The sequence below is a fragment of the Acipenser ruthenus genome, chromosome 6, assembly GCF_902713425.1.
Source record: "Acipenser ruthenus chromosome 6, fAciRut3.2 maternal haplotype, whole genome shotgun sequence".
Classification (NCBI taxonomy): domain Eukaryota; kingdom Metazoa; phylum Chordata; class Actinopteri; order Acipenseriformes; family Acipenseridae; genus Acipenser; species Acipenser ruthenus.
This window is the reverse complement of record NC_081194.1, coordinates 53360143-53387654: the sequence shown is the minus strand read 5'-3', so window position 1 is coordinate 53387654 and position 27512 is coordinate 53360143. Positions and strand designations below refer to the sequence as shown.

At 37.3% G+C, this 27512-nt stretch overlaps 1 protein-coding gene across 10 annotated transcripts in view; it reads right to left on the bottom strand.

Moving 5' to 3' along the window:
- The window catches only part of LOC117410688 (girdin-like), a 93475-nt gene extending 66735 nt beyond the window's left edge, over positions 1-26740 (bottom strand). For 5 of the 10 annotated variants that reach the window (XR_009328910.1, XM_034017418.3, XM_034017420.3 and 2 more), the window contains exons 1-3: positions 25897-26739; positions 25688-25788; positions 18075-18183 (exon numbers count right to left, since the gene is read on the bottom strand). Coding sequence is in view for 8 of the 10 variants with exons in the window: in XM_034017418.3 (XP_033873309.3) it covers positions 18075-18183; positions 25688-25788; positions 25897-26097 (411 nt within the window). In the remaining 2 variants the exon portion in view is untranslated. Of the gene's footprint in view, positions 1-18074; positions 18184-25687; positions 25789-25896 lie in introns of those variants that run through there. The other 5 variants (XM_059025498.1, XM_059025497.1, XM_059025499.1 and 2 more) reach the window with 3 other exon arrangements.
- Positions 26741-27512: the final 772 nt, after the last annotated feature.

Genomic DNA, 27512 nt, shown 5'->3' with positions numbered 1-27512 from the left:
GGGAAAAAGGAAGAGTTTCTACAGTTTCAGCAGTACAAAGATGAATGGCACACTAAATCGAATGATAACAATGAGTGCAATTACAATCATAAGGGACCACACAATAATTACTTACACTGGTGGGGGGTGGAGATTAAATAAATTAAATATTTGGCCTATGATACAGAAATACATATCAGAATACTCCTTTGGCTCTGGCTGTCTATGATGAACCTTCCATTATATACCTCATTCGTCTTTGTGCAAGCAAGGCCTCTCTCAGGATCGTTATTGATCTTTGCTCGGTACTTTGCTGTTACAATAAATACAATAAATAAAGGTTAAGAGATGTTGAAGAAAAATCTGTACATCATTATCAGTTGTGGTAGAACATCTTCCAGCAAAGCATTAGCTACATTTGAAAATATGATACATTATCACTTAAAATCCTACAGCAATTCTTAGTAAATCATGTATACTGCCTTTATAGATTATACAAGGACATAGTTACTCTTATGAGGCTAAAAATCCATAGATGAAGTCTGTTTCCTATGGTGTGACGACCAGGTACTATTGAGTGACGCTCAAATATTTGTCATACCATAGGACATTTTCGACACACCATGGGACTTGTTCTATTTCTGATTCCAAAAAGGCACTTATAAAACCACCTATATCATCTCATGACCTTGAATCTATTGACATTTGTTTGTTTTCAATGTAAGATATAAGCAGTTTTATTTATTTTTTGATAGATTCCTTTTTTATGTGTCACACCAAAGGATATACAAAATTGACATATCTTACAGGGAGGCTTAGATGATGATTTAAAAGATATTTCTGAGGTACTAACTTACCTTGATGCACATGCAGGGGGTCCTCCAAAGGCTTGTTGACTTCCTGATGTCAAAAATGAAGTGTAGTCATCTCCAAAAATGCCTGAATTTCCTTGCAGATTAATCGTCACACCATTGGACATTGATTTTGGTGCCAACCTTTTTTTTTTTTTTTTTTTTTAAGATAATACTTTTGTAAATATGAACACTGTGTCTTATAGTAGCACAGGATAGTCTTGTAGAATTAGTTTAGGAGCCTTATCTAGTAGGGGTGAGACCGAATAGTCGAACATTCGACTATTCGATAACGATGGCACCTAGCGACAAGTGAATCCAACATTCGAAAGTTAAAAAAAAAAAATGCATATATTGATTTTATTTTAAAGCCTGTACTGCTGATTGGCTCTCTATGTAGCGGTAATGAAGATTGACTGGAGTGTGGGATTTGTTATTTCTTGTCTGTGATTGGCTAAACTAGAACGTACCTCGGCTAACGATGGCTTCCTCACAGAAAAGTTCAGCATGGAAATACTTTGACAAAGTAAATGAAAACACTAAGTGTAAAATATGTGCAGTGCAATTAAACTACAACAAATCTACCCACCTAAAAGCCAAACACCCTTCTGCGACGCTAACAACGACAGAAAAGGAAAGAGGACCGCAACAAACCGCCATTGCATCCTTTGCGGTGAGGCCTCGTCAGTGTGACAACGTACGTGCTGAAAAAACATCAGCCCTTATTGCTAATATGGTGGCAAAGGACATGCTTCCCATAAGTTTTGTTGAAGGTGAGGGATTTCGGGAGTTGATGAAATTTGTGGAACCCGAATACACAGTCCATGCACGAAAAACCCTGCACTAAAACAATTACCACTCGACTCTACAGATGCGTGGACTGCACCGAATACCGAGTCGTAAGTCACAATAACCTGTCATTTCATTGAGGACTGGGAAATGAAAAACGTAGTTCTACAGACTCGCGCCACGCCAGAGAAGCATACAGCAGAGAATCTCGCAAATGTGTTGAACACCGCTGTAGACCATTCGGGTTTAACTAGGGGGGGAATCACTGCCTGTGTTCACGACAATGCCAGCAACATCATCTTCGGAGTTTGTTGAATGGGACTCGAATTTGTGCTTTGCACACACTCTGCAGCTCGCCTTCAACGATGGCTTTAAACTTGGTGCTATACATAATGTAGTCGGTGCGGCCAGCCGTCTTGTGTCACATTTTTATCACAGTGCAATAGCTACTCAGGCTCTGAAGTTGAAACAAAAACAACAAACTCTGCCTGAGCACCGTCTGCTGCAGTATTGCCGGACCATGTGGACATGCTGATTTTTTTAAACAAGAATAAGTGAACATGATAATAATAATGGACATTGCTAGCCTAACTAGTCCTAAAGTTTTTGTTAGGATTTTTTTTTTTTGCTTCCATAGAAGGCTAGTGCGTTAATGCCTCTCAGGCCTTTTTGTTCATTCATTTATTTATTTATTAATATTATTAAGCTAGCTACATACATAGCAAGCTATTGCCTATAGAGGCTATTTATTTTTTATTCACTGGAACTCGAACGCACAGGTATGTTTCCGATTTGATTAGACCGGTAGTCTATATGTTGAGTGTGGTTTGAAAACGTGGGAAAAGTAAATCGTTTAGTTAAGTGGATTATATAAATTTTCTAGCTAGATAGTCTAATGCATTTTGTATTTCGCTGTTATGACCGGAAAACATTATTGCCACAAGGATGCTAATGTTAAGGCATTTGCCTCGCAGCTCACATTGTTAAACTATTATTGAATGAAAATTAAATTAATAATTGAATAAAAATTATACAGGAGACGCCCATATTTTATAAGCAAGCGTTACTTTTTTTTTTTTTTTTTTTTTTTAATTGTCACAACATTTATAGTTCATTTGAAATTGTAATTAACGGAAAAGCTTGTGACAATATCGGTAAAAAAAATAACACTTGCTTGCAAAATACGAGAGTCTCACACGAGCGTTGACAGGTATGCTTATGTTATTGCTGCTGTTATGGCATTTCTGTATGTTTCCGAATAGGAAGGTGTTTTTTTACATAGCCTAATGTTTATTTAACAAAGTTGTTAAAGTTGTTGTGTTAGCTAAGTATTTTAAAATAAAGTTCAGAATTTATTGCAATTGCAATAATTGTCACTTTGCATTATTTCGCATTTAATGTACGTCTCATTTTGAATGGGAGGCGGAGGCGGAGGCGGGGGGTGGGGGGGGGGGGGGGGCGACTATTCGATTAGTCGACATCAACAGCTGTGGAATTATCGATAGTCAAAATATTTGTCGTGCACATCCCTATTATCTAGCATTTCTGAAGCATAAAAGATGAACTTATTCAGAGTTTTTATTACTACACACCATTGGGGACAGTCACACCACAGGGAATTTTGTTTTATGTGATAAAAGGAAAACATGAAATAATCCATCTTTACTAAAATGAAGGTGTAAGTTAGTTCATAGTGAGTAGTTTTATGGAATGGATAATTACATTTTTCAACATTTCATTGACTACCACTTATTTTGCAAGTACATCAGGAACATCAGCAGCATCAGGAAGCAGGACAATGGTAGCATCTTGTCTTTAACCCACAAATATCGTATCTCCTAGGGAGTCGTTTTACTACATTCTAGTTGCTTTATTAACTTTGGGGCATTATAAATGAACAATCTCAGGTACATCAGTGCATCTAAAACACCAAAGTACAGCACAGCACGTATACTATACAAAGAAAATCTGTGAAAATTGTTGCAAAGCAAAGCACTGTAAACAAAACAGCACTCAAAAAACAGTTCTTACCGTGCTTTCTCAGTCTATGCCAAAGTAATCCAACAGCTGTTTTTAATTATTTTTTACACTGTGTGTGCTAACCCGAGACAGAAACAACAAGAAAGCACACACACAGATGCAAACTGGCTTTGGAGGTTGGTGAAAAAATCTTTTTAACAGTACAGTATTTATATTAATCCCTTGTTTTCTTTTATTTAACATGGTTAAATAACAGCATGTAAAATTTGAAACTGAATTCCCAAATGTACTGTATTTTTATTTTATCTGCAACTGAATCCATTCTGTCTTGCTAAGAGCTGAATTTATCAGCACCGTTCAGTTGGTAGCAGCATGTGTAAATGACACATGCCACACATCCATCGCTTAATAGAGGGTATCGTATTTTACAGGATCGGACATGACAGGTTCTTCTATATTGTCTCTGAAATACATTACATTCAAAATAAATATGAATGTGCAATTACAAAATCTTGTCTCGTTAATAATAAAACAATGGAAGAAAAATCTTATTTTCAAGTACATTTAATAATTAAAAATCTGCTTTAAATTTAACTGAAGGTAAACTACTGTAATCATTGAATTTAGGTAGACATCCATATCCCATACAGTGACCACACATGATGACTATAACAAATATGTGAGGTAAGTCGCCTTGGATAAAGGCGTCTGCTAAATAAACAAATAATAATAATAATAAGTAGAGCCAGACTTTTAAGAGGGCCACTGTCGGGAATGGAAGTCTCTTGTAACTTGCATGTTCCAGAACAAAAACAAACCAATAATCCAAGTGCAATATTATCCAGATAAATATAAAAATGCAATAAGTATAACAATAACATAAAATATTGTATCGGACTAACTTCATAAATAATACAGTATAATGCTGAAATAACTGATTTTCATTTTCAATACACAACCTATTTTCTTTTTAAAAATGAATACTTCTTTCTTCCATGGTGTGTAGCCTATACACGTATGTTCTAAATTAGCTGATGATTGTTCCTTTTCTTTTAGTTCTGTATCTCCTAAAAACTTCCTGAAAAAGAAGCATTCTATAATTGTTTTAAAGCTCTTAATGACTGAATTGAGGAAGTGTAATTTTCTACTGTTGATAAAATCTTGTTTGACCTTCTAATGCACCTCCTCTTCCTGAAGCAGTTACTGTACCCCTAAAACAGGATTTGTCTTGTAAGACAACACTGTTTATGCATTTCAATGACATGGTACATTATAGGGTAATGACAGTGAGATATGGGTGGGGTGAGGGAGAGAAGATTATGGTACATCTAACATTTGCAAATGCTGTCACATTGATTTAACATAGCCTAAGATGTTTTTTATTCTACATGAACTGAATATAAAGTGTGGCTTTCAAGGACCATGCTTTACTAATACTCAGCAGAGAGTAAAAAAAAAAAAGAACACCTAAATGTAATTCCAAATTCATAATATTCATTGACAAAGGTTTTAATGACGGATTGCCGTAGGGACAGGCAGACGTAGGAACGCCATACTAACCCCTTGCCCAGGGGCTTGCAACAATACTACAGTAATTTGCCAACAATATTATAACCATCTTCAATGTAGTGATTTTCAGGTAAAAGTTACTTTATGTGCCACGGTTAAAATATATTGTAAGCCAATACATTTATAAAAGAAAGAAATTAGTAAGAATACATGTTACTTTCTGTCAATGTCAATGTGGATGTTTTAAAACAAGACTAAGCTACCCAACATACAGTATACTGTAGTACAGTTGCAGTTAAATTCTGCATTGTATTGCAGTAAAAAACAAATATTATGGATTCCAGTGTACTTGAACCTACAGGTCAACTAAGAGGAATTAATTGCACTGTAGGAGGTTGATATAGTTGAACTAAGTTACTGACTAAATTCAATTCTGAGAGTGAATCAATTAGTAAAAAAAAGAAAAAGGTTGGTTGGGGGGGCTGGGTTAATTTTACGCTCAGTTGCATGTCTGCCGCAGTTATGCTTATTACCTAATGGTTAATTTTAGATATAAAAGGAATCAGATCTCAGGGTATTGTTTCCCCAGTGAACAGGAAACTAAACAGTTTCAGAATCCCCAAGAGGTAGGGCCTGTTCCACATTGAGAATGGACCACTAACAAAGTTAATACTGTTCAAATATATTAGTTACCTACAGTTTCCATGAAGGGGCAGCAGTGTGGAGTAGTGGTTAGGGCTCTGGACTCTTGACCGGAGGGTTGTGGGTTCAATCCCCGGTGGGGACACTGGTGCTGTACCCTTGAGCAAGGTACTTTATCTAAATTGCTCCAGTAAAAAAACCCAGCTGTATAAATGTGTAATTGTATGTAAAAATAATGTGATATCTTGTAACAATTGTAAGTTGCCGTGGATAAGGGCGTCTGCTAAGAAATTAATAATGAAAATAATAATTTTAAAAAGCATCTACTTAAGAGGATGGATTATAAAGTTATTTAAAAAATATGCTTATTACAATATTTTAAACTTAAACCATTTCTGACATACTGCAAACATCCGCCTGAAACAGTATAGACATTCGTTTCTTCAGTAGCCTACATTATAAAAAAGCACTTCAAGACCGTGAAATGAGTAGAAAATTGTAACATGATTTAAAAAAAAAAGGAATGGAGTTTGGTTTCACTGCAGCCGGATCATGAGGTTTGGCTGTATAAAATGGACCAGGCTTGGATTCCACTCATCCGTCATTGTCATCAACCAGTAGTGTTATACGCACCGTAGCAAGGCAAATTAACCAATGAAAATAAACTACGTTGGGGGGCTCCTGAGTGCCACATCCGATAAAGGCGCTCTACGTGGGGTACAGGATGCGCCCTATAGTCTGGACGTTGCCGGTTCGAGTCCAGGCTATTCCTTTGCCGACCGAGGACGGGAGCTCCCAGGGGGCAGCGCACAACTGGCCGAGCGTCACCAAGTGGGGGGGGGGTTAGGTCTACCAGGGTGTCCTCGACTCACCGCGCACCAGAGACCTCTGTAGTTTGGCCGGGCGCCTGCGGGCTTGTCTATAAGTTGCCCGAGTGCTGCGTTGTCCTCCAACGCTGTAGCTCTTGGGTGGCTGCATGGTGAGTCCGCAGTGTGAAAAAAAGCGGTCGGCTGACGGCACACACTTCAGAGGACAGCGTGTGTTCGTCTTCGCCCTCCCGAGTCAGCGCAGGGGTGGTAGCGGTGAGCTGAGCCTAAAAATAATTGGCCATTCCAAATTGGGAGAAAATAATAAAAAAATAATTGGCAACGACTAAATTTATTAAAAAAAAAAGAAAAAAAAGAAAATAAAGTCGTATTTCAAAACACTATTTTTTATTATCATCGGAAGTGCATACTAATACTAAAGAAGAAAAGAAATGAAGACAGGACACTAAAAATCCATGTGTTGCTACAACTATTAAAATAACATACCTGTAATTTTTATTTTCGTTGTTAACATCCTGACAAGTTTATACACAAATGTAAACTCTCTCTCAAAGGTCTCTTTTCAAGATGTCAGCGTTTTCTTTTTTTTGTATCTTATTTCTTCTACTCAAAAAGAAAACGCTATTAAATACAGTTTTGTTAAGTGCGATTAGCGGGTAGTCAAAGTTTTGATTTGGTCCCAGCCCTAGTTTGCTATTTACATTTTTTTTAATTTAAATGCAAAGTAAAAAAAAAAAAAAACTAGATTTGAACAGAAGCGATATTACGATATTAGTTATTAAAATAAAATAGTTGTTAAAATAAAATACAGACTGTAAATCTCATGACAATGTGTTTATGTAGCAGTGTTCCAGTTAGCCATCATGGGACAAGATGTTAGATGAGGACAAATAGCTGTAAAATGTTGTACTGTTTTAATAAAAAAGTACATAATACAAATAAACAAAAGAAAATAACTATTTTATCTTTGCAGAATTTGATGGACCCTACTGTAGATATCGCCTGCATTTTGGTAGAAAAACTGTAAAAAATGCAGAGAAACTTGACAGGTTATACACAAGTCCTTTAAAAACCTGGGGTTCAGCAGTTACAAAACTGGAAACTTCAAGAAAAATCAGAATTCCACAAAGCAGCAGTAATAGTTGGCAATGATTTTGTATCTGTGATACAACAAACTAAAACACCTGTACATTCAGCTTATAAAGAAAGTGGGAAAAAAAACAGGCAAAAGCTATTTTTATATTTAAATAACTCCCAAGTATTGCTTATTATAGTTGTACTCTTAGTATGTTATTTAAATGTACTAGCAGATGTGTTCCAAACTGCACTGAAAGGAACATTTCCTTAAAGTATGTTATACATTTGTTAACAATATTGTGTTAGGTTCAAAAAGCTTTTGAAACTTGATGTAAACTTACTAGTTTATGTGAAGTGTCAAAGTTGGAATCAGCAACACCTGGAGTCCCTAAAACTAGGCTTAAATTTTATTTGCCTAAAAAATAAACACTGTTATAAATTTAAATAAAAACAATTAACAAAGGCACCTTGGTAAACTCTCCTACAGATCGATCAATCACCTGTTTGGCTCCTCCCTATCCTTTCATCTCCTATCAATCAAAATCTACTTCCTATTTAAACCATTATTCACACTGTACACGTCTGTCTTGTGTTTTTTCGTTTTGGTGAACCTAAGCGGATTTCAAGACCCCCAGCAATTTTTCTTCAGCGAAAGAAATAAAACAACAATAATTTAAGTATGGACCATTTCGAAGATCCGTTTTTGTCTGTATCGGAACATTCTCCTACAGCTTCAATCCAGGACATGGTCAGCCCACATCTCTTTCCTCTATCAGGCGTCTTCGTAACATCTGAACAGGTGCCTCCCGAAGAGGAAAGTATACCACTACCCACCATCCAAGGAGTCTATCCCCGTCGATCTAAGCAGCTCCGGGCCCAGGATACACCTCCAGAGCGACTGTACTTTAAGGACTGGACTCTCAACAAACTCATAAAAACCCTCCTCAAAAACAGCAGCGAGATCCCAGCAGGAGCAATCGGGAATATCTTTTCATTTTCTATTGTAATTCCATCTCGGCAGAACCAATTTTTCCACCTAAGAAAACTCCCCAGCTGCACTCAGTTGTCCAGCGGCCCAGGTCAGATAGCAGGCAGACTGTCTCAGCGCAAGCTACTGCAGCTGCCACCATGTCATCAAACCAGCAGGCAGCCACTCCAGCAAGCGAAACTCAACAGGAACATTCTCGCATTCTCAACGAAATAAACACTAAAATCAGCTCCTGCTGCTCTGTTCCTGCCGGTGGAGGTGGCGGAGGCAGAGGCAGCTCCTCTGCTCCTGGCGGCGCTGGCTCCCTCCGCTGTGGCGGCTGGGCTGGTGCGCGCCGTGCTGCCTTCAGCAGCATGAATAGAGGCTGCTGGGGGACACCAGCCTCCTGCCCCTCTCCCCCCAAAAAATTTTCAGGGGGTTGGGCCTGTAACTCCTCCCATTCCGGCTCTTGGGGCTGAACCAGCAGGCATTTTCCCTCTGCTGGTGGCTTGGGTCCCAGAGCTGTGGAAGCCCCGACTTGCCTCCCTTTGGGCTGTGGACGCACCGACTCCTCCCTTTTGGGCTGTGGACGCACCGACTCCTCCCTTTTGGGCTGTGGACGCACCGACTCCTCCCTTTTGGGCTGTGGACGCACCGACTCCCCCCTCTTGGGCTTTGGACGTTCGGGCTCCCCCCACTCAGGCGTAGGACGTTCGGGCTCCTTCCACTCAGGCGTAGGACGTTCGGGCTCCTTCCACTCAGGCGTAGGACGTTCGGGCTCCTTCCGCTTGGGCTGTGGACGCTCAGGCTCCTCCCATTTGGGCTGTGGACGCTCAGGCTCCTCCCATTTGGGCTGTGGACGCTCAGGCTCCTCCCATTTGGGCTGTGGACGCTCAGGCTCCTCCCATTTGGGCTGTGGACGCTCAGGCTCCTCCCGCTCAGGCTGTGGACGCTCAGGCTCCTCCCGCTTGGGCTGTGGACGCTCAGGCTCCTCCCCATAACTGCGGAAGGGACAGTGGGCGAACAGGTGATCCTGGTCGCAGAGGAGGCACCCCGGCGATGGCTTGTTACATCGCCGTGGATGTCTGGCCCTTAGGCGGCACTCCTCCTCCCTGTCCTGTGCCTGTCCAGGCATTCACCTTCTGCTGGTGGAGATGGGGACAGCAGGTACTCCTCTGCTGGTGGTCCTGCTACCTGGGCTGCTGTTCCGTTTATCGTTGCCTCCAGGTAGCTGAGGAGAAACTCCACACCTTCCTCCAAGGTGTTTGGGGTGTGTTCCTGCTGATAGGCCTCCCATCTCTCACTGTCCATCATCCACAGGGCCCGGACGACTATGGGCAGAGACTGGGCCTTCAGCCCAGCATTCTCCAGGAACCAGTCCCGCCATTTTGTGGCGTCTTCTGCCATAATATATTTTTTTTTCCCCCCAAAACAATATTTGTAATCCTTTATTTTTTTATTTTTTTTTATTTATTTTTTTTAATCCAGATACAGAAGGAATACAGAGAGACTTGGGGTTTTGGTATAGCTGAGCGCGTGATCGCGCTCAGCATTTAATAAACAGAACAGAAAATAAAAAGGTTGTAACAACAAAAACACAGGACACGGCACTTCACGCCAAAATAAAGAGACAAACAAAACGGACTATACGGTAAACAGACAGTGCACGGACAGACACACAAACAAACACGGTGAGTTTTAAATAAACAAGTATCGTGCTGGTCCTACCAGCACGTAATAGCAATTGATATTTAAACGTATTTCTCCTTCTCTCTCACCCGTTCTCCACTCTCGAACACCCAACCACGAGTGACTAAAAATGTGCCTATTTATACTGTTGTGCTGGGATTCAATTACTAATTAATTATTCACTTGAATCCCAGCACGTGAATTAATTCTGTGCAACCCCGTGCTCACATATTACATTTAACCAGCACGTGAAGTGATTTGTGCCCTCCTCGTGCCTAAATACAAATCTACACTTTTTAAATACACGTGAAACACAGACCCGTTTATATCCCGTGTACCAATCTATACACCAACATTAACATACGCACCATACAGCAACACATAACACACAAAATACACACAGGGGCGGGCACTTTGCCACAATACCATATTCCATTTTTGCTCCACCTACTCAATGATTTTCTTTTGATCTCTCCTCCCTGAGATCCACCTTCAGAAGCAATCACCAATCTCAAAAGTTTATTTTCAGAAATTGGCATCCCGCTTTTAGAAGAAAAAACAATCAGCCCTGTTCATTCACTGGAATTTCTAGGAATCATACTGGACACAGAAAAGTTTTAAGCCAGTCTTCCCATATTTAAACTCGATCATATTCGTTCCCTTATTCAGAACTTTGAGATCAGTAAAACTATCAGGAAATGCGCACTACTCTCTTTGCTGGGTCATTTCAACTTTGAAATTCACATTATTCCCAAGGGACGGACATTTATATCACGATTACTCGCTCTTTCATCAACAGCAAAAAACTCCTTCATTAATATTTCATTAGAAGCTAGAAAATACATTAAAATGTGGCCTGCTCTAACACTGGAACGGCCTGTCTATGTTATATGATGATTTCAGTTCAGCACAACACGACCTGGCCTTATTTACGGATGCGTCATTTAAGGGATTCAGAGGTTTTTTAAATAATCAATGGTTTTCCAGTGCATGGCCACTAGAAATCGAAACCCTATCACTGCATTTAAAATCTACAGCTCTTCTTGAAATGTATCCAATAGTAGCGGCAGCACACCTATGGGGTCATCTTTGGTCAAAGAAATCAATACTATTCTTTTGCGACAACAAATCTACCATGCATATTATCAAAAAAGGCCATTCCAGTTCCCCCCTTATTATGCAACTACTGCGGCGCCTAATATGGATTTCAGTATCAAATAATTTTCTAATCCAAGCGCGCCATGTACCGGGCATTGATAATAATGCAGCTGATGCCCTTTCTCATTTACAGATTTCCAGATTTCACAGTCTGGTTCCTACAGCCCTGCCAATTCCAGTAGTAACACCCCAGTTCAACCAGCTAATTTTTAACTAAACCCAATTATGAGAGGACCGCTCAATGCAGAGCAAACATACAGGGATGCAGCCTTGCCCCTTCCAACAGATCCTCTTATTCCACTGGCTTGACCACTTATCTGCTCCCAAAGCAGGATTAATCCACCACATTCAACCAGGAATGGATTAAAGCTTTATAGTGCACACAAATGATTATTTACATCTTGAAACAGCTTCAATTCAGACCCCTTTCATCAATTCAGCTGCAGTGTTAATTTAGCATTGGTTCATATCTCATCCGTCCACATTGGTTTCTGGAGCAGGGCTTCCCCAGCAATTCTATGCTCCTCATTTATTTAGAATCAGGGCAACCACTTCACAAGCAAGTGCAGATTATCAAGCATCTAATTAAAAATATGAGATGCTGGACCTCATCAGTAGTTGAATCATACATACATTAGTCTATTGTTAGCATGTCCGGAGTGTGGACAACCCTTTGCCTGTGCTACCAAAGGTTTTCCCCCTAAAAAGAAAGTTTTTTTTTTTTTTCCTTTCCACTGAGCGGAGGGTCTTCACATAGTCAGTAGCGAGCCAGTTACTGACCTTCTTTATTCTGTAATTATTATTATTATTTTTTTTTTAATGCATTGGCAGTTCTTTTGTTTGTCTGTACTTGTAGGTATCTTTAGTGGGGAGCCAGGGGTCCATCCTTTTGGGGGGTTAGTGAGTTACTTCATTGACCTTTGTTCAAGCTACGCTTCCTTTACCAAGGGAGGTTCTCTCAGTGAGTCAGAGGGGACCCCTGGCCAAACCCAACCTTTTAGCATCTCATGCACTATCACTCCCCTCGCTACCCAAGGATCTAAGCTTATTCTAACTAACCTTGCAGAAGGATCTCTTCCTTCATAACACGGGGCAATCTTCTAATTTCAGGTTCTCTGGGGGTGAGTCCTCTCCCCAGCTTTGGAAGTCTGTAATTCACCTCATCGAGGGCAGCTCCTAACGAGCCAGAGTTCAACTTTCTTTCTTCCTTTCAGGTCTTCTTCAGGACCCCCATAACGGAGGGGCTCTCTTTTCTATATATGTTTTCAGGGCCCCGATGACAGAGGGACCCTCTCTCTTATATGTTTTCAGGGCCCCGATAATGGAGGGGCCCTCTCTGATATATTTCTTCAATGTTTACTAACTCTAGGTCCGACAGGAGCCTGGCTCCCGCCCCATGAACTGTGTGCTGAGAAACTGACACTGACAGCACCAGATGGGATGACAGAAGAAACAATCTCTCAGCTGTGTCACCTCGCTGACCACAAAGTTCAACCTGAAATTGATACCGATGACACAAATAAAATGTTTATTTTATTGTTCATTACATGTGTTGCTATTTACAAAAATGCTGGCTGGTTTGTGGAGTTGGGGGTTACAGCCTGTGAGTGATCAAATAACTATGAATTACAACCTACAATAATTAATGTACTCACATACACACGCGGTCTTCGCTAAAGTTCCAATTTAAAGTACGTTTCACTGTAAACCTCTGGATGAAATTGTTAGCTAGGTGGCTAATCATTTTATAATTAGCAGTGGTAGAAAAATTCTTCAGCAAGTACAGTAGAATCTGTCACAACTGACGGACGCTGAATCTACTGGGTTGGATACTAATGACAGCATTTAACAAATACGAAAGAAAAGCGAGGGAAATGCAGATATTTTCAAGAAAGTTAGGAGACTTTGTAAAAATGGATTTGAATATGTGAAGGATCGCCTTCCGGTTTGTCAGATTCGCCATTGAATAACAGCAATAACAGTTCTGATTGTGAAGCATCCACACTACAATTTGACACAACAGGTGATTTAGTTGCACTATGCAGGACCTTATTTTCCCCCATTGATGCCTGAGCCCTGGAGCACTCACAGAATCACTGCCTACGCACCTATTATCAGTGATTAAAGCCTGGTTTTCAAACTAACTGATTATCACTCACCAGTTCTGTATTGGTATAAGAAAAGTGTGTTTTAAAAAGATAACTTCAGATTCCAATCACTTAAAATATGCAGACGATAATGTAAACAACACCAAGCTACAGACAGAGAGTCCCAAACTTTAAACGTGTTGTTTATAGGTAAGAACTCAACTTTATTATGAATATATTGTGTTATTGTGCTTTAAGCAACATATTACAATAATGTTCATTATGGTAATTGTTTATTTATAGTTTTAAAATGTTTAGTAAAATGTGGCCTATTGTTTTACCCTGTTAGTACAACCGGCCCCCTTTGCTAATGACTTCTTCAGTCTTTATTTTTTCTTTTGTGGTGGGGGGTTGAAACCTGATATAAATCTCCACATATTTTTGTAAAATGACTTTACACTTACTTCAAAGATGCAACGTGTTTCAGTAAATTCAAACGCCCAATAAACTTCGCATCCCGCGCAGAGGGAGAACTCAAACGTAAAACATCATGGTTGGCATTGCAGGGGAGATGAAGGGGGGTTTCAGTTCCGAGTGACTGTTTTGTAAGCATTATGAATGCTTATTCACCACTGTTACATCCCGTTAGAAAATAGTCTTTTCTGCATTTTTGTAACGCAAGACTGTGAAGAGAGTATTATTATTATTTATTTCTTAGCAGACGCCCTTATGAAGGGCGACTTACAATTGTTACAAGATATCACATTATTTTTACATACAATTACATTATTTTTTACACATTATTTTTACATACAATTACCAATTTATACAGTTGGGTTTTTACTGGAGCAATCTACGTAAAATGCCTTGCTCAAGGGTACAGTAGCAGTGTCCCCCACCTGGGATTGAACCCATGACCCCCTGGTCAAGAGTCTAGAGCCCTAACCACTACTCCACACTGCTGCCGTATATGTGTACATTTGTTTTAAGTACTTGCCCAGAGGACTACTGAGACACAGACATCAACTAGTCCTCTTCAGATTTAATTTGCCTCAGGCAAGCAGGAGTTTCTAACCCTGGGTCACAGGGAATCTTTTGAAGAATTTAGTGAACCCGTCAAGCTACAAGGCTAGATCTGCCCCTGTTAATCACTAATAGATTGATTGTGTTCACTGTTAAATTAAACCAAAATCCTTCAAGTTATATTCTACTTTTTTGTGTGTGTTTTGTGAGACGGAGGGGGCAAGTAGATTTGTATGAAGGACAAGTAGATTTTTATAGCATTATTATATTAAGTTATTTTCAAAAATTGCACACCCCTGATAACACTATATTTTTTGGAACCCCGCTACTTACTCTTTAATGTACTGCAATTTACAGCCTATGAGTCTGACTGAAGTTTGTGGGTGTGATTTGCTCTGCAATACAACTAGAACTACTGTCCAGTAGTTCTGCAATCAACTGCAATTGCTTAGTACTGAACTTGGTGCTTCAATTCCTTGTGTTCTTTTCTGTATGTTCTTGATTTTTATTAAACATTTCATTACTATTTACAACATACTGTAATTTAATAGCAATACTGCCCTCTCGATGAAAGCTCTACTGGCAAACTGGCAATATTAAATCCCTAGTCTGTTATTACATCTCCAGGATCATAAACAGCTGTTCTGTAGCCTAGCTATTTTTTCTATATTTAATAGTACAACAAGCAAAATTATAAATAAAAAAAATAAAAAAACGATCTCATATCTGTATTTGCCAAGCCGAAGCAGTACAGGAATTTGGTGAAAAGTCATTGCAACTTAAATGCTACAGCCTGTATTAGCTTGTGAAGATTTATAAATGGTAACAGTATAAAGACTGCCAAACCACTAATTCTCTAGGCATCTATACTATTCACAGTCATTTATAGCCTATACTGTAGTATTTAGGAGTTAAACCAAACACATTATCTTTAGAATCATAAAATTACATTTTAAATGCTGCCCCAAGATTGATAATTTGATAAACTGAATTTAATTTCAAAATATACTGTGCTCATTTTATAAGGGACACATCATATGCAGGGCAACCTGCCTCAGAACACTTATGTAGAACCTTAGCAATGTTCTTAGCAATTCATCTCAGTAGTAGCATAAGAGATAGCCTGCCAACATTTATTTGCAAAGTAATCTAAAGAGATTTTACAGCATTATGACAAAACCAGAAATTCAGACCCAATGAACTCTGTACCTCTAATGACCCAGAAACAGACAGTGATAGGCAATGATGGTGGGAAAACTTGTAGCTATTTTAGTCCCAGTCTCTTTTAAGAAAGGGTCACAAGAGAGGAAAGGTCCACCTTCAAATTGCCTCTCTTTGCTTCATAACAAACAGCAACTGTTACGTACCAGAAAAAAGTAATGCTAATCAGCCTTCAGAAAACAATGAACTCAAAGACAACTTCTGGTCAGCAACAGAGGATCATTAGTAATGCTATATTTCCGACCCTATATGGAACCATTCACGTTCTTGTCAAGAAGACTGATTGATCATCACATTGCGAACTATAAAGAACAACTCCAGTGCTTGCAGGACCAATGAGCAAAGCGGCCAACACATTCATTAAATAAAACAATATGGTGTCTCTTAGAACTTTTAAGCATTAGTATTGTTGTCCAGTATAAATGTTTACCAGGTCACACATTAGGGATAAAATCTAAAACATGTTTACACTATAATCAGAAATTGGTCATCAAGAAAATATCATGAAATAATGTATTTCTTCTATGGTAAACATGGCTGCATGGATTTTTGCTGAAGATCAACTTCTAGATGAAGGATTTAATGTTCTATTGACTGTGCTAATATGAAACTGCTTTCTTCTCCTGTAATGGTCTAGTACAGTCAAATTGCCTTGTGGCTTTCTGTTCCCCCTTTCTGTTTTTTGTAGAGTTTCAAGATTAAGATATAGAACCCTGTGGTTGAAATTATTTTTCCAAGATTATGTTAAAAAATAATATACAATATACAGTGATAAGAAAGGTTTTATTTAAAACAATGTATTCACGCTCAGCATTTAATTTAGTTTACCTTAGTTTAAATGTCTGTTTCCTGCATGTTGAATAATGCCCTTCAAGAAGGCACAGTTACTGTAAATTTCCAGCAGTTATTTGGGTTATTTCTTGAAAACAAGACAATGTTGCCACAGTCCAGACAGCCATGACCAAGCACATGAAACAATCAAAAGGATTGTAATTGTTGAATAAGGTATGGTCTTGCAGGAATATTTACAACACAGCAGACAACAGCAAGGAATGTGGCGTGGAGTAAACCTTAAAGCCAGCTCAGCAACACTTTGAAGTCTCAGTTTTGTCCTCAGTCTTGCATAGTGAAAAGAGGCAACATGATAAACAGTAGCATAAGGACTGCCAACCTTTCATGGAGCAAAGATGACTGGTACCGGCTGATGGCCAGATGTTCAGACAACTTGATCAGCACCCCACAGAATATTAAAGCCATAGTGGCACACTTTTACAGCACATCGTTCAATTTATCTCTGTCCTATGCAATGCAATATATCCAGCAGAATTTAATCTATTATAAAGCTTCTGAGGCTCTCACTCAGCACACTGAACTTTTGGATTAAAAGAAATGCTACTCTTACTATAATAAATAAAATGATGAACTTGAATTACAACAACATTTGAATTAAATGGTTCAAGATTAACTTTTTATAAAACTTTTTATAAAGTTTAACAAACATATTGATGTATTAAGCCACAGTGTTGTGCTCTACAACACACCCAGCAATGTATCCTTGTCCCAAGCAGTGGAAAACCGTGTTTTGCTACCAACAGATATTATCTGCTAGTCAAGGATTGACTGTGTATTTTTTATTTTGAAATACTTGGTAATCAATTTAATAAACTCGACATTAAAGCAAGATAAGCACTACATGCAAAGACTCCCTCCACTCATTTTCTAAAATAAACCATGATCAAACAACAGTGAACTAGCCTATATAACAGCCTGAGAATTCTGCATACAGATTTTTCCATAACTTTACATTTGGATGGAGTTATTGTTTCCACATCACATAAGCCACAAACATCTGTGTGAGCGTGTGGTGTATGGACAAAAAAGTCAAGTAATTTCTGTTCTCTACATGAACAGAAAAAGCTCATTTATGGGGTTGATGCTAAAGTTCTGAATTAAATAATGTCACTTCTGTAAAATAAGTTATGGTAATAAAATGTATTACTGAAGCCATTGAAAATGTTAAATAGATTGCTCCTTTGTTATTTTGCTGTCTGGCTTACACATCAAAACATTTTAAAATATTGAAGACAGTACATTTGTGAATGACTCTTTAACAGTACAGTATACTTAATGCCAACATGACTGGGGGCATTGTATATATTTTAAACAAAAAATTATAATTACAGTACCAACAATTGATTAAAGACCTTGCCACATTCTGCATTGTTACTGTACACGTGCACTTGGCAATGTAATAGTTATCTTAATAGGCACTTACCTGGTAATATGATTTGATCTGCCGTACCAAAATTGATAGATTTTGTATCCTGAGTGTCACATCATTGTTCACCTTCTTGTTTGTTCTTTGGACAGTTGCTTTAGGATTACTGCAAACAAAGCAAATATATTATTATTATTATTATTATTATTATTATTATTATTATTATTATTATTATTAAGATACCAACTTTAAACTTTGGTGTTTTACAGTTTTATCATACACGGTGGTGGTGTAAGACCCATGTATAATAAGATTGCCTGTGTATAATAAGGTTGATGATGAAACTGCTATCCTCAATTTTTTTAAAACAAACACTACCACCAGGACATGAACAATACAAAACACTGTCAATACCAAAAGAAAAAAACAATGGCCTCCAGATTTAAAGTTGTATCTGCTGAAGACAGGGAGAAATTTGTGGAAGGGCAGAATTATGCAAATACTGTAGGAAATTCATAGAAAAACAATAAATGACATAAATTTAGTAAGAAATTACAGTACCTCAGCCACATGCCATCTATGGTATATAAGCACTGATAGTTCTACAATTTTTGTTATGTCACAATGTATTACAACAAACAGTAGGCTATACATTAAAACTGAACATATACAGCTGTCACCAGAAACCCTCGATAGAATTACAGCCTTATTATGCACAGCTGGATGTACAGTACATTAATCCTTATATTATTAATATCAGTGTCATCAGTCATTTTTGACATGCATTAGGCCTGTATTATTCTTTATGGATCATATTTGTACAAAAAAACGCGTAATGTAGCACAAACCCTGTTCTTCTTACATTTGATGGGGAACTGTGTTTGACAGAACCAAATGTATAACTTTATTGCCAAAACAATTAATGTCAGAAATGTACCAAACATGCTCAACAATACAGTACATCCATTAAGTTTGGTCAAGACAGTTTATAATGTTATGGTATGACTGTTTATACTATTCAGTTTTGTGTCTTGGGGAATACAGTAGGTGTGGGTTATAAGGTGCAGTACAATGCAAGAATTAGACATTTAAGAAGCAGACATTTCCATATAGCATCTGTACTACTTTATTATTGTAACACTTCTAATACAACTGACCTCAAAATGCAATCAGACACTATTACTTAAAAAAAAAATAACACTGATTAGAAAACAGTGGACCTGGACAGATGGCTATTTTTACTAGTCTCTGACCTCATTTTACACTGGAACAAATCTGATGGGAAACCTGAATAAGATTATAAGATTTTAAAATAGCTTAGTTTGTGTAAAAAATTCAAAATTGCTAAATAAAGCAGCAACATGCTGTAATTCTCGTGATCATAAAGAATATCTGGCTTGCATGACCACACATTTTCAGCTGATCTTGCAAAATTATTCAATAAAATCCAAGGGGTATACAGTACACTGGTACTGTACATTAGTGTGTGTGTGTGTGTGTGTGTGTGTGTGTGTATATTATCAATTATTAGTGTGCCTCAATTATTTATGGTACTTATGGTATTTATGGTAGTTTTAAAAAATGATTAACAATAATATAATTAGTGATAATCTCGATTCTGACGGTCATCTAAAGCTAAAAGGATAAGCACCACTACCCTCTTTCTTCATGTACACTGTACATCCCAATTGTTCAGAGTTTAACACTAAACATGAATATGTCAAAATATTTCAAACAATAAGCAATAATTTTGTTATCATCTAACCCAAGGTCTTTTGAATGAAATGTCCATAGAGCATAAAATCATTATTTGGTATATGTTAAAATGCCTTCCTGCAGTATTCTATAAAGGTCTGCATCCCTGCCATAGTTACGTAATAACTTAATCAATGTACTGTATAAGAAAGAGCACAACTTGTAGTTTGCAGTGATAGAATAGCTACTTTTAGCAAAGATTGATTATCTTCCAATATTTTAATAGTGATTGCTACCATTCCTGTAAAGTACCTACAAAATACATTGGCTATATTTTAATAACTATGTGCCTTTTGTCTCCATGTTCTACTAGCCTGTTCCTAGTCCCACCCAAAACTTCTCTATAGTGTTGCAAATCATGAACAAGGTTAATTTTACTACAATGTGAATAGACTGTCCTCTTCATGGCAAATTACTGATCTTACTGGCTGCTCACAGTGTGAGATCTTCTTCACCCATTTAATAGTAAGCCTTTTATGCAACATGTTATTTAAAAAAAGATCTTCAGATCCTTAAAAAACAGCATATGAGGTCCGTAATCATCTGACACAATGAAAATAAACTTTTAACAACAAATGCTGTCTCTTTAAAACCCAACATGATGCTAGGGGCTCACTCAGTCGTTATTCTGAAGCTATCAGCGTGAGCTTTAAGCTCCACACAACTGAATAGAGCCCTTTGTAAAGTGGAAAATTTAAATGCTTCACGGACAAATAGCCCAGCAAAATAGGCTGAATTTGTAGAGAAGTCAATAGGCAGCACAGCAGTAAATCGCAGCCTAAAGCATTTTTACATTTATGAGTAACCTACTTATGACAAGTTACATCAATTCCAGTTGAACTAAAAGCAGGCTGTATGTGTGAATGCAAGTATGGTACAATAGAAATGCATTACCAAGGGTTGGTATGAACCAAGAAAATACATCTGTCCAATTATCAAATGGCAATTTCTCAAGTTTTTGAAATTCTGACTGTAAAGAAAATATATGGATTCTGACACAGTATTTATCAGCTGGAAGTAACGGTCTGGTTAAACCTGGTCGAATTACATTATTTATTACAACTGATGCCAAATTTTTCTAAATGGCGAGGCGGCTCCCAACGAAGACAAAGTACATGGTGAATGATCCTCTACACATGACTCAAACCCTTCAGGTTTGACTTTCCTTTCACCCCTTTGCCTCTGGAATTGATGTATCCTAAGTTGCTTTGTTCTGGACAGTGGTAAAAATGTAGGGATAATAATATTTATTTTGTTTTTAGAAACCAGCAGCTAATACTAAGTTGTTTTTTTTTATGTATGACTATTATGTCTACTGTCTAGTTTGCAAAAGTTTTTGTAAATTTGAAAAGCATTGTAATATAGCCTAATGTTTAGAGTAATGTGTGGCAGACATAAATATAATGTTTCATATCTGTTTTCCAAATAATATATTTAAAATAAACTTAAAGTGTAAGTAGCATGTAAAATACATTTTTTGTTGACAACATATAAATACAGTACGGTATAATACCTTTCTAAAAATGTATACATTGTTTATATTTTTTTGCTTAACTTCTAATAAAAATGGATTTGAAATCTCTCCCGAGAGGCCCAACCAAAAAATAACGCGATCTGACAACTGCTGCCAGTGACGTTAGTTTGAGAACAAACAGGCTGTGTACTGCAGAAGCCTACATTGGATCTGGCTTGTTTATCAAACGGTGAACGTATTTTGTTCTCTACTGTAGGGTTGGAATAATAATCGCCAATATCGATAATAACGATAATTTTTTTTGCAAAGAATGTTATTGCGTTGAAAAATTATTATCGATAATCATAATTATCGTCCGTGACCCAATGAAGCACTGAACTGAGGCGATAACATGATCTGTGTGTGCACTGCGTACATTGGGAAGTTACAGAAAGTACTGATTTTAAACAATATGCTTAGGCTTACATCATGGTGTTTTTCGAACATAAAATGCAAATAGTGTTGTTTGTAAAATAAAAATAAAACGCTAGCTCACTGTAAAACTACTGTAGAAAAGTGGAACTTTGACTATTAAACTTTTTGACACAGGATTTTTTTTTTTTTTTTCTGTAAATTGAAAAGAAAACAAAAAAACAACCATATGGCAAATGTTTAATATAGCCTAAACAACATGTTGCTTCCTTATTTTAAACTACAGTAAAGACATGAGTAATATACTGCAACCTATATACTGCATGGGGAAAAATAAGCGGGTGCTCAGAACCCGTATATATCTGTTCCCATGGCGTTGCTGTTGTAAAAAAGGGTAGTAGCATAAATAGAAGAGAGTTAACTTTTAATGGAAGGGTGGGCGGTTTATTTTATTGAACTGCCTGCATACAAACAGTGACGTGCAAAACTCAATATGTTCCTAATATTATACAACTCTATATAAACAGAGACACACACACAGTTTGATTCTCTTAATGTTGAATTAACATAAATGTTTAAGTAAGAAAAATGTATTATTTTATAATATACAAAATACTGGGCACCCAACAGAAATGCAAAAACTCGGGGCATATAGCTACTGCTTTTTTTTTTTTTCTAAACTCTGATTTAAGACTGGCGATTGTCATGCAGCTCAAGTACAAATTTGATAAATTACAAGAATTTAAAATATTTTATTTATTCGGCCGATAATCACGATTATGGTGATATTTACTCAGACGCTAACTGATAGCTGAAAATGTCATTATCGTCCAACCCTCTGTACTGTACAAACAAATATATATTCGCCGTGGTACAGTAGTGTGCGTTATTCAGACAGTTCTGTGGGAACTCGTATAATACTGGACATAGCATCCACGCATTTCCGAAAGATCCCTCAACAAGGTGTCTGTGGGTCAAGTTTGTACAAATAAAGAGAAAAGACTTCAATTTAGCTACTAGTTCTTCAGTTATTTATTTGTGGAGAGCATTTCTCGCAGGACAGTTCTAAAAATTACGTTCAATTTTCAATGGCACTGGTACATTACTATTTCTTCCATCTTCAGACATTTGGGAATCTTCATGTCCTGGGTCACTTTCATTTTCGCTGTCACTGTTGTACAAATTACTGTAATCAGAATACCTGTCGCTGGTATCGCTATCAGTTCCTCATCTGTCAACTGACGTCACTGAAACTTTGTGAACGTTCGGAGTGTGCTCGGCACGTTCCGGAATGATTGATAATTTCAGTCATTTTCGTTCTATATTGGTCACCCTCAGTCGTTTTTCAAAAAAAAAAAAAAAAAGCCAGTGGAAATATGATATAGAGTGCTTGCAACACGCAAAAGTGTGTACATAGAGTGCTACTTACACTTCAAACATATGTATTTGATTTTGCCAACTTCCAGAGCCAAACCAGTTACCAACATAACTACAACATAAACCTCAACAGCAACAAATGCAGTAAATTGCTGATCACCAGTTCAGTGAACTGCAATTGGCAATGCTTAGCATTACGATGTTGTGTTCTGTCTGACACACTGACCAACATATATCATAAATGGAGTCTGACAGCTTAGTGGTCACAGTATGCTGGAAACTACTACTGTACATCATCTACAACCATCTGTCCATGTTTGGGTACACTGTGCACCATTAAATAATCCAGTGGGCTATCCAAATCCCCAAGATAACTGTAGTCCCTCAGTTTTTTCAGTTGATTACAAAATAAATATATATAGTTGTGTACATTTAATTACATGTTTAAATACTACAAAATGTGAAGATATATTTTTTTTGTCAATTCATGCTAGATTCAATGTCTGGATGAAGCTGACAATGCAGTGATAATGAAATGTCATACATTATTATATACAGCTTTGCCTTAGATATCTTGTTGTGTGCTTCAGCTGTCAGAAATTAAATATTACCTATAACATGGATGTAAAAATAAATAAATAAATAAATAAATAAATAAATAAATAAATCGAGATATCACGTCTCGAGTTGGCCATTTGTAGATGATGCTAATAGTACAATTAATTAATTGTTTGTTTTTTTTGGGGTGTGGGAGGGTTGGTGTGTGCGTGCATATTTGTGAATGACTTAAAGACTAGAGAGCCTTGATGAATGCCCCCAGTGCAAATTAATGGTTATTTAAGCTTTAAATTGATGATCTGATCAATGTTACGTCTATTTCTCTTCCCAATCACACAGCATGTCCAAACAGACAAATTCAATACAAACCCCATAAATGATCAGCAATAAATATATTTCATAGCTCTTTAATGCTTAACAATTCCAGCAGCACCTAATTACACTAATTTACCTAATTGACTTCAATCTGATGCTACAATACCTGATTTTCATTTACACAACCAAAATATCCTTCAAATTAAATATTCCAATCAACACAAACCTTGATGATTTTGCTTCTCATTTAGCAGACTCCATACAACCTTTTATATTAGTATCCAATGATTGAGCAGTAGATTAAACTGAAAGGTGTGACTGTCTACAAAGAGCGATGCCAGTCAGAATAAAACGGCAACATAAACATTTTACAGAAATACCCTGCTTACTAAAATAAGATGCATGCACTTAGATTCTTAAGGACAAAGAAGTGGTTCATAAGTACAGTAAGTGGTTCATAAGTACGACAATGCCACTACTGTTTTTCAGCCATCCTATGAATGCCATGATTTACTTGGAGTCAATGTACAGACTAACAGCAGCAGCTGTCCTCTCTGTACCAAAGAAAACAATTTTAATATTGTTTTTAGACAGCCTGACTGACAGATGCCATGGTTAAGCTAATGTCATATGACTTCCTCTGAAACTGTACAGTTAAAAAAAATATTGTACCAAACCCTATTAGATTAAAATCTAAAACATATTGGTGTATTTTATAAATTTATCCACCATACCACTAAAAATTGACATCCAGGTTTTAAAATCTATTGTAAAGCTCCCCAAAAGAAAGATACACAAGGAAATAAGTTAAAATGATCAACACGTCATGGGAAAGTCATGTCAGTCATTAGGGATTTTTAGAGGGGTGGTAAGAAAGGAGCATAACCAGATTTCCTAGTGTCCAGGAAGTGAGGTACAATGCCCACTGCATTGTACTGGGGTACAGTGCCCACAATCATGTGGTACTGTATGTATAAAACCCACCTAGGACCAAGGTTCATAACCCACCACACCCACTATTTCCCATTTATGTCATACAGCAACACTATGATATTGAAATAAAAGACATGTGATGCTCCACAAACATTCATTATACAGAACCTCAATAAAAGGTACCAGGTCTAGCTTTATCTTCCACATCTCTCATAAAACTTCTTATTTATTTATTTATTTTGTTTAAAAGCTTTAAAAAGTTCAGGACAGACAGACTTGTGAAAAACACTAAGGCCATACTTGTTTAGATCATTGCTAATCAATCAGTATTCTGTAAGACTAGCAACTGAATCCCTGTATTACAAAAGGAATCATGCAGCACTAAGCTGCTCAATTTGATGGCATATGTTTGATCACACAAGTCCCGATCCATGTTGGTGGGTAGGTACAGTACACCACTGAATTGATCATCATCACTGTAGTCTTCCAGTAGACTGCAGGTGACACTTCACATTCAAGCAAATGATGTGAACAGCCACTCAAATGGAAGAGCACTGCTGAAATGGGCTACCAATTGCAAAGCCAGATCCAGGGGCAGTTCTAGAATGTCTCAAAGGTGGAAGTGACTGGCAATAAAAATGATCTGACTTCAGTGATATCCTGCTCTGAAAATTGGGTCACTGAAGTGTGAATTTGTATTTTAACATTTGCAGATCATACTGTATTTTATTCAAATGAACATCAGCCTTTAAAAAAGGCTTTTTTTTTGTTCACATTGCAGTAGGTGAAAAATCTATACAGTACTTCCTGTACAGTGTACAGTTTAGTGAATAAGCAGTATACTTACATCTGAAGCATGATCTCATTTAAATAGATGCCATCCACTAAGTCAATGTATTCTGCAAGTTTTCCCCCATCTTTTCCACCCAAAGGCCCAAAAGTCTTCACCTAAAACAAAATTGAAAAAAAAAAAACATTTAGCACAGTTCTTCCTTCTATAATATATACATATATTTTTTTTTTTTTATTTAATTCATTAACAAGGGATAGACTTACCCAAGTTACTAGTGGGGTGAGCACAAATTGCTCAAGGAGTGGAGAAAAGACTTCGTTCTCCATTTTTGCACCCAGTAAGAACAAAAAATACAACTCAGTTCTACTTTCTGCAGTGTTACTCCAAATGTCGCCTTCCTCCTTACTGGAAAAAAATATGAGAGGTGCTCCTTCAGCTGGTAGAAATAGACACATCCATATCATTAAACGTTTAAAAAACAAACAAACAAAAAAAAAGATCAATACATTCCTATAATTTTTACTTTTTTCTTAAAGTAAATGTTGTTTCGGGAAGACTGTAAGTAGCTACATCATTTTAGCCAAGACAAAATACATTATGAGATTTGGTGCAACAAAAAAAATAAATCTCCTTTTTCTGCTGTGTACGTAGCGTCTGGTATTTGAAAGTAAGCGATAAATTCCAATGAAACCGACCAGGTTAATTATCCTCACTTCTTCTGAAACGGCAGTTTATCTAATACAAATTACAAAAAAAAAAAAAAAAAATCATACACCACATCCCCCACAAATCAGTCTTGGAGTGCCTAATATTATAAATGTATTTTAGACCAGAATAAAAACGGTTTGCCCTTTTTATTCAAAAGAAATGATGAGATCGATTCAAATTATACAGCCTCCTATTTCTTCTTTGAAATAAGACTTGTTCTTTTCATCAGTATTACAATGTTAACGATGGAGGAATAAATAAAACCTCTGGATAATGCTTCCGTTTTTTTATTATTATTATTTATTATAAAAAGCTTCCCCGACACCCCCGATACAGTCATACACACACGCTTCCCTTGCTCTCTTTTTATAGTCTCGTCCTGGGGATTTCTGCTAAGGCTGCCAAATAACGGCAACGAATTACCAGTCAGAGAATCGAGAACCGAAGCACCACCTCCTCGAGACCTCCCTGCGCCCATCACGCCACACCCCTTCAGAGCACTGATTTACCAACCTAAATCCGTTTCTGCCTCCGACACATCTTAGAATAAGGGAGGAAAGTAGTTCCAAGACAGAAAGTAGGTCCTCCGGAAATGAGGGGAGATTAGATATGGTAGAACTTGAAGACAAGTCACGACTTTATTTACAGGATAGTGAGTGTCACAACTTTAACAATAACGCCGTGGGGGGTGTTTAAACATCTACAGCTTTTCTAAGATGAAAATGGCTTGACTGTTGTGTTAGCAAGGTAATAATGCAGTATTTGTATGCTGAGTATTCCTAAATTTGTATTCCTGAACTGTAGTCTAAGGTAAAAAAAAAAAAAAAAGTATATATATATATATATATATATATATATATATATATATATATTCCTCGTCATTATGCTAGACTTCTGTCTTTTAAGTAAAATGCCTTGACTTCCAAGCACTAAGAACAACAGTGACACCTCCTGCTTGTTTAAATGTAACATGTCTTTTATGTCTATACTCAGCTATGTGTAATCTTAGTTTTTGAGTCTTAATATTTCTTTTTGGTGTAGCTGCACCCACAACATCACAAATGTATATATTTTTTTCTTTAAAACTGAAGGTCTTCTATCAAAACTCATATATATATAAACCCCTTATTTCAGTAAATAGGCAACTGGACATATTTTGAGTTGACACATA